This window comes from Elgaria multicarinata, chromosome 4, assembly GCF_023053635.1.
Source record: "Elgaria multicarinata webbii isolate HBS135686 ecotype San Diego chromosome 4, rElgMul1.1.pri, whole genome shotgun sequence".
Lineage (NCBI taxonomy): Eukaryota > Metazoa > Chordata > Lepidosauria > Squamata > Anguidae > Elgaria > Elgaria multicarinata.
The window spans coordinates 128,602,393-128,615,549 of NC_086174.1; the positions used below are offsets into that span (position 1 = coordinate 128,602,393).

Consider the following 13,157-nt stretch of genomic DNA (forward strand, 5'->3'; position numbering starts at 1 on the left):
AGGAGAGAAGAAGAGGAAGGTTTGCCCCTTTCTTCTCTCCTTCTTTGTCTCTTTGACGTCCCTATTGCGCAGGGTGGCAAAGCCCACAGAGGTACTTCTCCAGAGGGCTGCCAAGAAACTACTTCTCCCATGGTCTCCTGGGGCTTCCACACTGTGCTACGCATTGTGTCAGGATGAGAGGAAAGAGAAGCGAAAAGCCTCCCTTATTTCCTACCACTCCACAGATGCTACTACTGCTGCCTCCACTCCTGGACAGGGAAGGGAAGGGGCGAGGGGAAGCCTGATTTGGGCACTGGTAGCCATGGCCGGCGCTACCATTAGGCCAACTAGGCAGCCGCCTAGGGCACAAACGTCAGAGGAGTGCAGTACTGCCCTTTAAGGATCACAGTTTTATAAAAATTAGCTGTTTTGAGAAAAAAACATAATAAAAGGAAAATATAATAGTTCAGAAACTCTTCTTGAACAGCTGAATCGAAGTTGGCAATTTTTTTGGGGAGGGGGTGCAAGTAGATCGCCTTGCCTAGTGCGAAATAGTCTGGCACCAGCCCTGCTGGTAGCAAAGGCTCACGTGGACAGCTGGTGCGGTGGGATGGGGGGAGCAGAAATACCAGAAATTTCCCTCCCACTCAGATTTTGACCCAAACCAGTAAAAAATTGGGGGCTTTAAAAGCTCTCATTTGAGATGAGCTTTCCTGAGGCCCCAAACTGCATATCCAAGACTGCCTTGGGAGAACCAGTGTCTTTTGTACTTATTTTCTGAATTGGCATAAAGTGGGGGTGTTGAACTTTTTTCAATGTTGCCCCCCCCCTGCATTACAGTGGTGGGTGGGGCCAAAAGGGAGTGGCCAAAGAGTGAAGCCAAAGTACCCAAAATACCAGCTCTTTCTGCCAGTAACTAAGTATTAGGAGAGGCATTTCAAAACATTTTGAAATGGAGAAAAATTGCACAAAAGCCAGGAAACCATCAAACGGTCAGTGGTTATAGAAAGGAAGTGGGGCTTGGAGAAGGGGGGCTGGATGTCTAGGTAACCACGGAGAGACATATTTGGATCACAGGCCTGATGTTCCTTATCCCTAGCATAAAGGTAGGAAGCAGAATTTGGAGGTGTTGCAAATGTTACATTTTTTAGCATACACACTAATTTTATACATTCTAAAAATGTACAAGTCTAAAAACAGAATTTGTATTTGAGCAGGCACAATTTTACATAGAGAAAACACAAATACTATGTTTGACCTAAACCACAGCATTTGCCAGTTTTAGTACCTTTGCATATTAGGATCACAGATACGTTGTCAAGAGAAGAAGCTTCAGAAACATATATATTCAGTCCCCTTCTAATCTACTACTTTTTAGATGATAATAGCCTGAGTCTATGCATGTTTACAGGCAAGTCCTGCTGAGTTAGTGGAACACATTTTGTTAGCTTTTGTGGTTTTAACTGCTATTTGACTGTGTATTTATTGCTTTTAATGTTTTAAACTGTTTTTATATATTATTTAAGCTGCCTTAAGAGGGCGTCTGCCCTGAAAGGCGGCCAAGAAATGTTATAAATAAATAAATGTATAAAATGATTGTAAAACAAATAAGAGACTAAGGGTACTGCCTACTCCGCCATCGCCTGACCTAATTCACAAAATTTTATGGAGTGTCCAGGCATCATCATCTTTCACTCATAACCCTCTTGTGTTTTTCTACTTCTTCCATCCTTTTTCTTACTGCAAAATATCCGTCAAGGAGAAAAAGGCTGAATCACTGCACATTGCCTTCTAATTGGTAGTGTTAGGAACCCACCGTCTGGAAGCACCCTAAGAACACTTTAGAACTTATCATGTAAAAAAAAAAAATTGAAAAATTATAATACAGGATCTGCTTATACGCTTTTATAATATAGATCCTATTATATTATAAAACGTCATACTGATAAGATGTCACACAGCCCCTTTATCTCTCACTTCCAAGTTGTTATGCGCTTCTGACGCCAAGCTTTTTTAAAAATGTACTCTGCAGCAGTGCTTCAAAAAGGCATTGTTTTGCATAATGACAATTTAACAGGCTAGAGAATAAACATCACATGATGAAAGAGCCAGAAAGTGACAGTCCACAAGGACAGTTTACTGAAATACAACACAAAGCCTTTGGCTAGGATTAGCACGTATTGGAATTGCAAAAAAAAATATGAGCATGGGAAAAATAGCCTCATCACAAGCACAGTATTAGGATTTAAATCACTTTGGTAGGATAAATATAGAAATAGTAATGGAAATGTGGTGGCCTGCATTCTACCACTCTCTGTGCAGCTTTTGTTGCTATCCTTTGCTTGCTGGATAGCACAACAAAGCTTTGGCTGCAATCTTCCTGTGTCTTTTACGTAGCCCTGCAGAACAGAGTAAATCTGCATAGGATCAAGCTGCATGTTTCGTTCGTAGTTGTTGTGCTCTGCTTTGAAATATAAGTAGTAGCTTTGAAACTCCTAAAGTAGGCTTAACAACATCTGGTAGTATTTTCTTATACTTGCTGTGGGAAAACATTCCCTGGGAAAAGTGGCTTTAAAAAGTATAGAGAACGATTTGCCTGACAGCTCTTCTTGCGTTCACCTCTTTGCTGTTGTCAACAAGTCTTTTATGTAAACCAAAAAATAACGAGGCTTAGGTGCAAATAATGAACCGATGACAATTGAAGAGAAACCTCCCTGAAGGCAGTATGACTAATTCTCCAATCTTAGGCCTTAGCTAGACTGGGCTTTATCACGGGGCGAACCCTGGGATTGTCCCTGTGCGTCCACATGACGCACAGGGGATCCTGGGATCAGGGAGGGATCGCCCCAGGATAGAGCCCTCCACTTTGGGCCCGCTTTTTCCACGGTCCCGGGCTGAGCCTGAGACCACGGAATGTGTGGCCCATTGCTGCGGTTTGACCTGGTTCCACGCGATTACTTGCGTGGTGCCAGGAGCCACACACAGGGCGCAGTGCTCCTCAGGAGTGCTGTGCCCATCGAGGTTAGGATGGAGGGAGCGGGGAAGGTAGTTAATTTTTTTAAAAAACCTTACCTTTAGCGCATGACTGTTCGTGCGCTCCTTCCTCTTTAAAAATAAAAAAATGGCAGGCGTGACGCCTCTCTTCCTGAGGTCGTCGTGCCTCATGTTTAAACGGAGGGATCTCGCGTTAATCACAACATGAGATCTTCCCTCCTCCGTCGCGGACTATATTTAGTGTTGTATTGGTTTTAAGTGTTTTAATTAGTTGTATGATGTAGCATTTGTGTTGTGCTCCACCTCGATCCGAAGGGAGAGGTGGGTAACAAATAATAATAATAATTAATAATAATTATTATAAGGTAGGTCTAGCTAAGGCCTTAGACAGTCCTATTTTAATCCAGGTTTTGAAACATCTAATAGAATTTCAACATCTACATACTTATTGCTACTTTGGATGGGTGTAACTGTGGTCAGGTCATTAGGAAGTTATTAAATTTTCACTGAGGGCTTTCCTTAATTAGCAGCTAAATAGAGAGGCCTTACATAACCATTTGCTAAAGATGGTCTCAATTAATGCTACTTAAACCAACCAACCCTCTTGGACCAAGGCCCTGGGCCATGAAATTCCACTCACTCCTCATTTCCTCATGAACCATAAAAGCATAGATACCTTTGGGGCTTATGCCAGTACCAGCATCCCCACACCAATAAGGGGGATCCATGATCGCTGCTGCCAAACACCATGGCCGATCAGGGTGAAGTTCTAACAAGAACAGGAAGTGTTCAACAGTTGTATAGCAATGCCTGCATAAATGTTAATGCACTCTCCTACGCATGGGGGCGTCCGGCGATAGACCTGTTTGCGTCACCAGAGAATGCCGTCTGCAACCGTTTCTGCACATGAGCAGGTCACAGACTAGCATCCCTGGGAGACGCTTTCCAAATGACCTGGTCGGGGCAACTGGTTTACCTGTTCCCCCTGATACCCCTCATTTCCAAAGTGATAGTGAAGTTACGCAAGGACAATTCCAACGCCATACTAATAGCTCCCTGGTGGCCAAGGCAACTGTGGTTCACGCCGCTTCTCAAACTGTCGTCAGCGGAGTTCATCAGATTGCCTCAATGTTACAATCTGATCTCCAGGGAGAAAGGGCACATCTTCCACCCGGATGTCTCTACCCTAAATCTAACAGCCTGGAGGATATGGGTGTGCTAGACTAGCAATCCCTTTCTACAGATATATTGAACGTGATACTGGCAGCAAGAAAGCCAGCGACTAGGAAATCATACACTACAAAGTGGGATTCCTTCTGTTCCTTTGTTTTAGCAAGGAACGAGAACCCCACTTCAGCACCCATCTCCACCATCCTTTCATTCCTCTATTCACTCTTTTAAAGGGGTCTTAAATTCTCGTCACTTAGAGTGCATTTAGCAGCAATTTCTGCTTCACACCAATGGGTTCAAGGTTGTTCTGTTTTCACACACTTGTTAGTTAAACATTTTATGAAAGGAATGAAGAATACCATCCCTCTCGTACGTTCTTTTGTTCCACAATGGAGCCTTTCTGTAGTTCTCAAAGCACTGTCGGGCAAGCCCTTTGAACCATTAGCGACCATGGACCTCCGTTTATTAACATTTAAAGTTGAATTCCTGGTTGCCATTACTTCCGCTAGACGTTCATCAGAATTAGCCGCACTACGCATAGACTCTCCATACACGGTCTTCCAAGCCGACAAGGTGGTCCTTCGACCAGATCCGGCTTTCCTTCCTAAAGTTGTCTCGTCGTTCCACCTCAGCCAAAATATCACCCTTCCAAGTTTTTTTCCTTCACCGACCTCTCCTCTGGAGTCAACTCTTCACACACTGGATGTTAGACGTGCCCTCGCCTTCTATCAATCTAGAACAGCCTCTTTTCGGAAATCCCAATGGTTATTTGTTTGTAATGGTAGCAAACAAAAAGGCCTACAGGTCTCTTCGCAAAGAATATCCACCTGGGTCGTACAGACTATTAAGTTAGCCTATGACCTTGCTGGCCTCTTCCTGGAGGGTAAAGTGCGCTCCCATTCCACAAGAGGGGCCGCTACTTCTACAACATTTGAGAGAGGGATTCCCATACCAGACCTCTGTAAAGCGGCCACCTGGTCAACACCCCTGACGTTTGCCAGTCATTATCGTTTGGACATTCGGGCACGTCAGGACTGTGCTTTTGGGCGTGCCGTACTATCGGCAATCTTTTGAAGAACACACTTCGGCTGACACCACCCTCCTCCGGTAAGTCAGCTTGTTATTCACCCATAATGTGTGATGAACAGAGACCACGAAGAAGAAAGGCAGGTTGCTTACCTGTAACTGTAGTTCTTCGAGTGGTCATCTGTGCAGTCACACAACCCTCCCACCTTCCCCACTATGATGTCATACCTTATTACATAGTGGTTTACCTCAGTGAGACTGTTTAGGCGGTTTACAAGAACTGAGGAGTTAGGGCGGGAAATCCCGAGCATGCTCAGTAGACGGTGGGGGAGGGTTTCCCGCCCCAAAATGTTTTCAGCTAGGGAAGTTTCCGGAGCTGGCCCCGCACAGGCCCCATAATGTGTGACTGCACAGATGACCACTAGAAGAACTACAGTTAAAGGTAAGCAACCTGTCTTTCTACATTTGTAAATAAAACTAATATTAAAAAGGCAGTCTTCGGCACTGTGTCACTCAAAAGAAACTAAAAACTATAGCTCTACTGCTCTAGAGGGAAAAAAAGACATCATACAATAACTCAGGTGTAGGAAATCTCTAGACCTGGGGCCAAATTCATCCCTCCTCATGTACCAGTCTTAACCTCCAAGTTTCCATCCATGCTCCCTTCTCCTGCAATAACTCCTTACTTACTCTATCCCTGCAGCTAGTACTTATTTAACAGCTCTGGAGATGTACTTGCAATTTTTAATTGGACCTGGAGTTAAATGCAGGTCCGTCCTCTGATTTCCCTTTCATCTCATCCTTTTCCTTTCCTCTTGTAACTCTGATTTAAAGTACTTCTGAAAACGTCATAGTCCTGATGGAGATGATGTCACAATGAAACCTTTTAAGAATAGTTTTTTCACAAGACATGGGCAGTTGGTGGAGGCCAGGGTTGTAGGAATTAAGGAGAGAGGGTGGGGGGCAGAAAGGAAGTAGAGAGATTAAGAATTTAGAAAAGAAATGATGATTATTGTACAAATGGGGAAGGCTACAGTAGACTAATTCCAATGGAGAGTCCCTGAGGACCTAAGACACCTGAAGTCCACCAAGTTCAAGAGTTTAAGTAGAGGCAAGCTCAACCAACTTGTCCATCTGCAATAGTTATTAGGTATAGGCAGATCTGATGAGTTAGATACAACATGGAATACCTAAGGAATCAGGTGAGAATGTTATTTGAAATGCCATAAAATGAAAACCATATGTCCATATGCCCTTCTTTGTGTTTTTAAATAAGCAAGTTGGGACAGCTTTGGAAAGAAAAAGAAAGGTTATTCTTTAGGGGTTGAATCATTTGACATTGAATTAAAACTAAGCGCGCACACACAAAATCATAGGCCAATTGTGAAATGGCAAAGAATTAAGTGTATTTGCATCATGCTTTGCTAAGGCAGGATATGTACGCGGCCAAAGCAAAACAACCAATCCTTTAACATGTGTTATACATATGAAGGCTAGAAGAAACCATAATGATACAATATGCTAGCTTTTACATCATAGGTACTAGGATTGCTACAAGTTCTAAAATTACAATATTTGAGAATGAGTTTGCCATTCTATAGACCCAACACAATCTTGGGCATTGAGTTTGCTTGTGACACTCATAGTTGTTCTTTGCTTCTTGTGTCCATTTGCAAAAAGATGTGCTGGCAAAAGGTGTCTATGCCTCAAATCTGTTCCCTATACTGCTGTTATCCTCAGACAACCAGACAAACCAGTTCAAGAAACGTTCTTGTTACCTCCCTGGCTGAACTAGCAGGAATAGAAGAATGCAGAAAGTATGATCAAGTCTGTACAGAGAATCTATTTGACCATTCCATTTATATCTCAGGAATCTATATGTTTGAGAGGTCACTGCTGGGCTGTAGCTGTTTTCCACTGTGTGTGTGTGTGTGTGTGTGTGTGTGAGAGAGAGAGAGAGAGAGAGAGAGAGAGAGAGAGAGAGAGAGAGAGAGGGAACATGGATGGTGTAACAATTGGAATCCTACCCGTTTAGTGAGAAGTAAAGCACACTGATTTGGAGGGAAATTTAGCACCAAGTGTTACTTTTAATGTTTGATAGTGGATTTATCAGAACATCTCCAAAACGGAATTCGGCCTTTGCTGAAAGAGGTTCACTTCCCTGGCCTATAACTCAGTGGGGAAGAGCTTATGCATTGGAAGCAGAAGGTCCCAGATGGATTCCCTGAAATCTTCAGTTAAAGCAGGGATAGAAAGCCTGTGGTCCTCCAGAGGTTGTTGGACTATAGTGCCCATCAGCTGCAGCCAGCATGGCCAATGGTGAGGGATGATGGGAGATGTAGTCCACCATCTGGGTAGTGGTGGTGGTGGTGGTGGTAAGTTCACCACCCCTGAGTTTAATGGTCTCATAGTGGAGCTAAGAAAGACCCCGAGATAGACCAAGTGCTGGGCTAGATAGACCAATGGACTGACTCAGTATAAGGCAGCATCATATGAAACTATGTTATCTTGGATCATTGTGGAAATGCTCTGGGTTTTAGAGGAGCGAATGCCAGCAGTTATTGATTATAAATTCAGATAAGGAAAACTCATTAGTCCGAAAGGTTTGGGCTCATGAGATCCAACCTAGTGCCAGAAACGTCTGATGACTTGGGGACTGAATACAAATGCTTGTCCTCTATTCTGTAAATGAGTAGCACTGTTTATGAATGATTGATAGAAAAATGATAGTCAGCAACAGAAACTTGAATTGCTGCTCAGGAGGGAGTCTTATAAAAATATGCAAGAGTTTTAAAGGATAACAAGCAGTTTGCTTCACCCAGAGGGTATCATTTAGGTAGGATAGACATCCTCCTGGTATGATCCTCAGGATAACCTATATCACTGGCCAGCTCCTTGGCTCAACACACTGAGAAACTATTATTAGAACAAGGAAGCCAGTAGAACCCATAACAAGTGAGTAGTACTACTATTAGAAAATGACAGTACAATGTATTACAATTACTGATTTCCTTAGGTGGTTCTGATGAAGTAATGAAACACGTTATAAACCAGAGATTTTGCCATCTCATACCTGGCCCACATGTGCAATTTAGTGTACATGTACAGTTTATATAAGATACATGTGTGTGTGTTTTAATGTATCATTGTAATACATTGAACTGTTATTTTTAATAATGATAACAATAATCGTAATAACAGTTTACTCACTTGTTATATGTTCTGTGGACTTTGTGATTTTTTTTTTTACTATTTGGAAGACCCTATCTCGTATTTATCATATTGTTATAACAAATCCTGTCCTCTGTATATCGGAGAAGCATGCCAAAGGCACATAGTAGCCATATAATTTTAATTCCTATACGCTATAAAAAGAAGAAAAATAATAACAAATACTTTAAATAAATTGCTAGTTTTCAATTTAGTATGCCATGAAACTTTGCTGTATATTCTACTCTCACCATCCAAATATCTTAAAAGGTAACCCTAGTTCCACCTCTAAAAAGAAGTCCTACAAAAGACAGCCTATAGCATGGTTTTGCAAATAGCAGGTTATTTGCTAAACCACCCAATTGCATTTTGATCCTTACATATGCTCACTAGAGCAGTATTTAACCTTTGGTACAGCTGCTAATACAAAAATAATCCTGTCACTGTGAAGGAACTACATAAAGATGTGTCTGCCTTCTTTCAAATATTTAAAAACCTTTTTTAAATGTGTAAAAAGAGGTTTTTTTTTTTTTAAAAAAAGCAGGCTAGCATTCTACTCCTATTGAAGTCACCACCAAATTGTCCATTGCTGTGGGATTGATTTTATGCACAATAAACACACTGCTCAATATTGTTTTAAGAATAGAAAATGCAGGTATAAGAACAGGTCAGTCCTTCATACATCATCCAGTTTCTACTTTCTCCGTACTCTGGTTTCACTTCAGAGTGTATATTTTTTTCCGTAGCGTTGTAGCGTAATGCTTTTCCTGTTGTGAAATGTCACAAGGTTTTTACTGGAATGGGCTGGGCTTGAAGATATTCTCTGAAATGCTTAGTAACAGAGGAAGCTGCCTTTATATCAGGTCAGACTCTTTGTCTACCTATCCCAGTATTGACTACTTTGATTGGCAGCTCCTCTGCAGGGTCTCAAGTGAAGGGCTTTCATATCAGCAGCTGCCCGATTCATTTTTAACTGGAGATGCCAGAAACTGAACTTGAGCTATGGCCGTGATATGGAAACTATATATCCGTTGAATATCGTGGATTTGTCCCGTGATCTGCCCCCCAAAGCAGATTGTGGGACAAAATCCAGAGATGACGTTTGTCTCCTTTTTGTCAAAGCTATCTTCAACTTTTGCCCCCAAAAAATGGCATTAAAAGTTGCATTCATGCACTCTTGCCATGCTTCTGTTTCCCTTTATTTTAATCTGTGCCCCTCTGCATCTTGACCAAGCTGCCCCCTTCTGAATATCACACTCACATTCCTTTTGGCAGTAGACTTTACTTTTTTCTTATTTCTGTTATTGAAATCTCTTCATGTGAAACCAGAGGAATGGCAGTGTTAAGTCTGTAATAGAAAACACATGAAGAGAGCCAGTGTGGTGTAGTGGCTAAGGTGTTGGACTGGGAGTCAGGAGATCTGGATTCTAATCCCCACTTGGCCATGGAAAGCCACTGGGTGGCTTTGGGCCAGTCACAGACTCGCTCAGCCCATTCTACCTCACAGGGTTGTTGTTGTCAGGATAAAATTGAGAGGATTATCTACCCCGCCTTGGGTTCCTTTGAGGAAAAAGACAGGATTTAAATGCAATAAATAAAATAATAAAATCTCACAACATTTTAAGGACTAACAAATTTAGGCTGCAATCCTATGCCCACTTACCTGGGAGTAAGCCTCATTGTACTCAATGGGATTTACCTCTGAGTAGACATATATAGGATTGCATTGTCATGATAACAATTACCCACTTTCTCGGGAATAAGCCCCATGGAACTCAATAAAACTTACTTCTACGCATATAGGTTTGCACTGTATATCTTTTTTTTTTAAGGTGCCAGCATCTTCTTTTCTGTGGGTTAAACCAAATAAACATGTGGAGGACATAGCTTCACGATTGCCAATACCTAGGGTGACCATATGAAAAGGAGGACAGGGCTCCTGGATCATTAAGAGTTGTATAGGAAAGGGAATTTCAACAGTTGTCATTTGTATGCAGGCAGCACCTGGTGAAATGCCCTCATCCTCACAATAGTCAAAGCTGCAGTAGCCCTGCCCTCTTTTGTATCTGGTCAAGAGGACAGAGATCCTGCAGCTTTAACTGTTGTGATGAAGAGATGATTTTACCAGGTGCTGCATGCATACAAATGATACCTGCTGAAATTCCCTTTTCTATGCAACTGTTAAAGACACAGGGGCCCTGTCCTCCTTTCCATATGGTCACCCTACAATACCCCACTTTGAATGAAAAAAGCGAAACAAATAAATCCTCCCCCTTTTTCCTTTGTTTTTAACAACGACAAAACCTAACCCTCTGCTCTACATGTTCACTGCTAACTATTACGTCTCTACGTGAAGCCTTCCAACGATCGCAGCGATGTTTAATAACCAGCCTGGGGACACTGCTGTTTACATGACACGTGCTTGGAAAACTCATGCAAACAACATTCCAACGCGCCACCCAATATGCTCCCGAATAACACGCGGATCCGCCTTCTTCCTGCCAGCTGTGTTCGGCTGAGGTCAGTCAGCCCCCTGATTGGCCGGAGGAATCACCTCAGCTCTCCTCCTCCTTGCGCTGAGTCACAATGCAACAGCCAAGCAGAGGACAAGCAAGCAGCAAAGCGAAGGGCCCTTCCGAGGGGGGGATCCCGACGACCAACAAAATCAAAACAGGTGCCCCCCCCCAACCCGTCCTCTTTTATCTTTACAGCCTGAAGTAGTGCAGTGGCGCTCGGTCTGAGCAGGAGAGTCATCCTTAACGCAGATATTTAAGAAGCATTAGTTCTCTGCCTCCCAAGAAAGTAGATTTGAGCATGTGCAGAGTGCTTAAAAAACCCTGACCGCTCTATTTTGGGGTAAAAGTGTCTTCTGGGATGTGGCTTGTAGAGGGTATTTGGTTGTGTGTGTTTTTTGGTGTAAATGCTGCTGCTGTGGGAAATAATCTGCTGTTTAGGTAGGGGGGGAATCCCATCTAAACAGAATGGGAATCTGTTTTCACTTTAATGCTGTGAATAAGGGAATATCAGAATCTGTGTTTTGATATTGCAGAATAAGGGGCAGTATTTTAATACCAAGGACAAATCTATTGTAACACCTTAGAAATCAAAGCCATTTTCACATATGACAACAACCAACTCCCATTTAGACTGGAATGCATCCCTTGCATTCTGTGAGATGAGAACTATTTGATTTGCAACAAATGATGCAACCTTTTAACTATGTTGTTTATGCTTTCCCTGCATTCGTAAGTCAAACGAATACAAATTCTATTCACGAGAATGATAGAGGCAAGATGTCAAAATAGTCTTCATTTTATGTACATCCTCTCCTATCAGTCCCGTGATACTGAGCTCCATCACACCTTGGAAGAAACACTGGCTAACGGGCTACCATCGCTTCTCCGTGGTCACTTAGTTACTTCCTGTTTGAAAACAGGAAGTAAAAAAGGTGCACATGGCCCATTCAGTCCCTTGTGAACACGCTGCTTCTCCCACACACAACAGGAGAGAGCAGCAACTGGACTTTCTCTGGTTTTTCTTGTGGCGCAAGGAAGACCAGAAGGAGCAGAAGGTGCACGAGAGGCAGACGACGTCATGTGAGGGAGCTCCAAGGAATCCATGAGTGCCCAGTAGCGAGTGTGCAGTAAAACGCTCATCCATCGGATGGGGCTCACTATTTTCATTTTACGGATAAAGGAAATATGGCTAAGAGATTGTGACTTGCCTGCATATTTGTGGGTAAAGGTACAAATGAAGAACAGACATTTCTCCCTAGCCCACTTCTAATTCTTCAGAAACCATGTTCTGTCTAAAAGGTTGACATTAGAGAAGTAAATTTCTATGGGTGGATTCCTGCATTGAGCAGGGGGTTGGACTCGATGGCCTTGTAGGTTCCTTCCAACTCTGCTATTCTATGATTCTAAGTCTATCTGTCGAGAGTCAACAGGTGTACTTATCTGATACCCAAGTAATAACCCAAACAGATTTCAACACACAGCAATGTAAGGGCCTTGCTTGACGAGATGCCGGAGATCCTTGATCGGATCTTCTATCTTTTTCAATTTTAGCACATAAAGGCAGGAGAGGGCCATTGCTTGAATCAACTCCGGCCCCTTATCAATTATGTTTCCCCCATCTACTCTTTTTTAGAAGACTGTGGGAGGGAGGGGGATGATCCAGACATGACTCTCTCAGTGGATTTGCACATGTTGTACTGATCTTGTGAATATCAGACACATGTCAAATCACAAGTGTTGAATCAGCCACAAGAAAACACACCCAGCAGTTTAACATATCAGCCGAGGAAGGCAACTCTGATTAGACACATAGCAATAGTTGTGTGAAATGGATCCATATTTTTTTCTTGCGCCTCATTTAAATGTATATGAATCCCTACCCCATACACAACAACTGAGCAGTCCTACAAGATTTCAAAACCTCGCAGCAGCAACAACAGAAGGGGCGAGTGGATAAGGAATAATTAGCTGCGACCTCGACATGTCATCTTCCATTGCAAACATTTTAATGAATGAAACCCAGTTTATTCATTTACAATTACAACATGGTGTCTTTGGATTTAACTCTGATGAAGTTTAATGTGTTAATTTTGCTATGATAACCACCTCTTGTATTTTGTGCAACTTCACTAATAGGCATTTTGCAAGTTTCTCAACATTTGGTTATCTGCAGTCTTGATCAGGTTATCAAATTAATTGGGCCTGCCTTCAGTGGTTGCTTAGGGCACACATATGTAGACAGTGTGGGAAAAGAGAGATAGA

At 42.5% G+C, this 13,157-nt stretch overlaps 1 protein-coding gene across 10 annotated transcripts in view; it reads left to right on the forward strand.

Annotated features, from left to right (window-relative positions):
* Window positions 1-13,157, forward strand: part of LPIN1 (lipin 1) — a 109,993-nt gene that overhangs the window by 39,683 nt on the left and 57,153 nt on the right. The window contains exons 1-2 of one of the 10 annotated variants that reach the window (XM_063125175.1): window positions 8,020-8,124; window positions 10,736-11,053. The exons of 6 other annotated variants lie outside the window; for them this stretch is intronic. Coding sequence is in view for 1 of the 4 variants with exons in the window: in XM_063125171.1 (XP_062981241.1) it covers window positions 6,351-6,371 (21 nt within the window). In the remaining 3 variants the exon portion in view is untranslated. 3 more of the 10 variants (XM_063125171.1, XM_063125177.1, XM_063125176.1) reach the window with 3 other exon arrangements.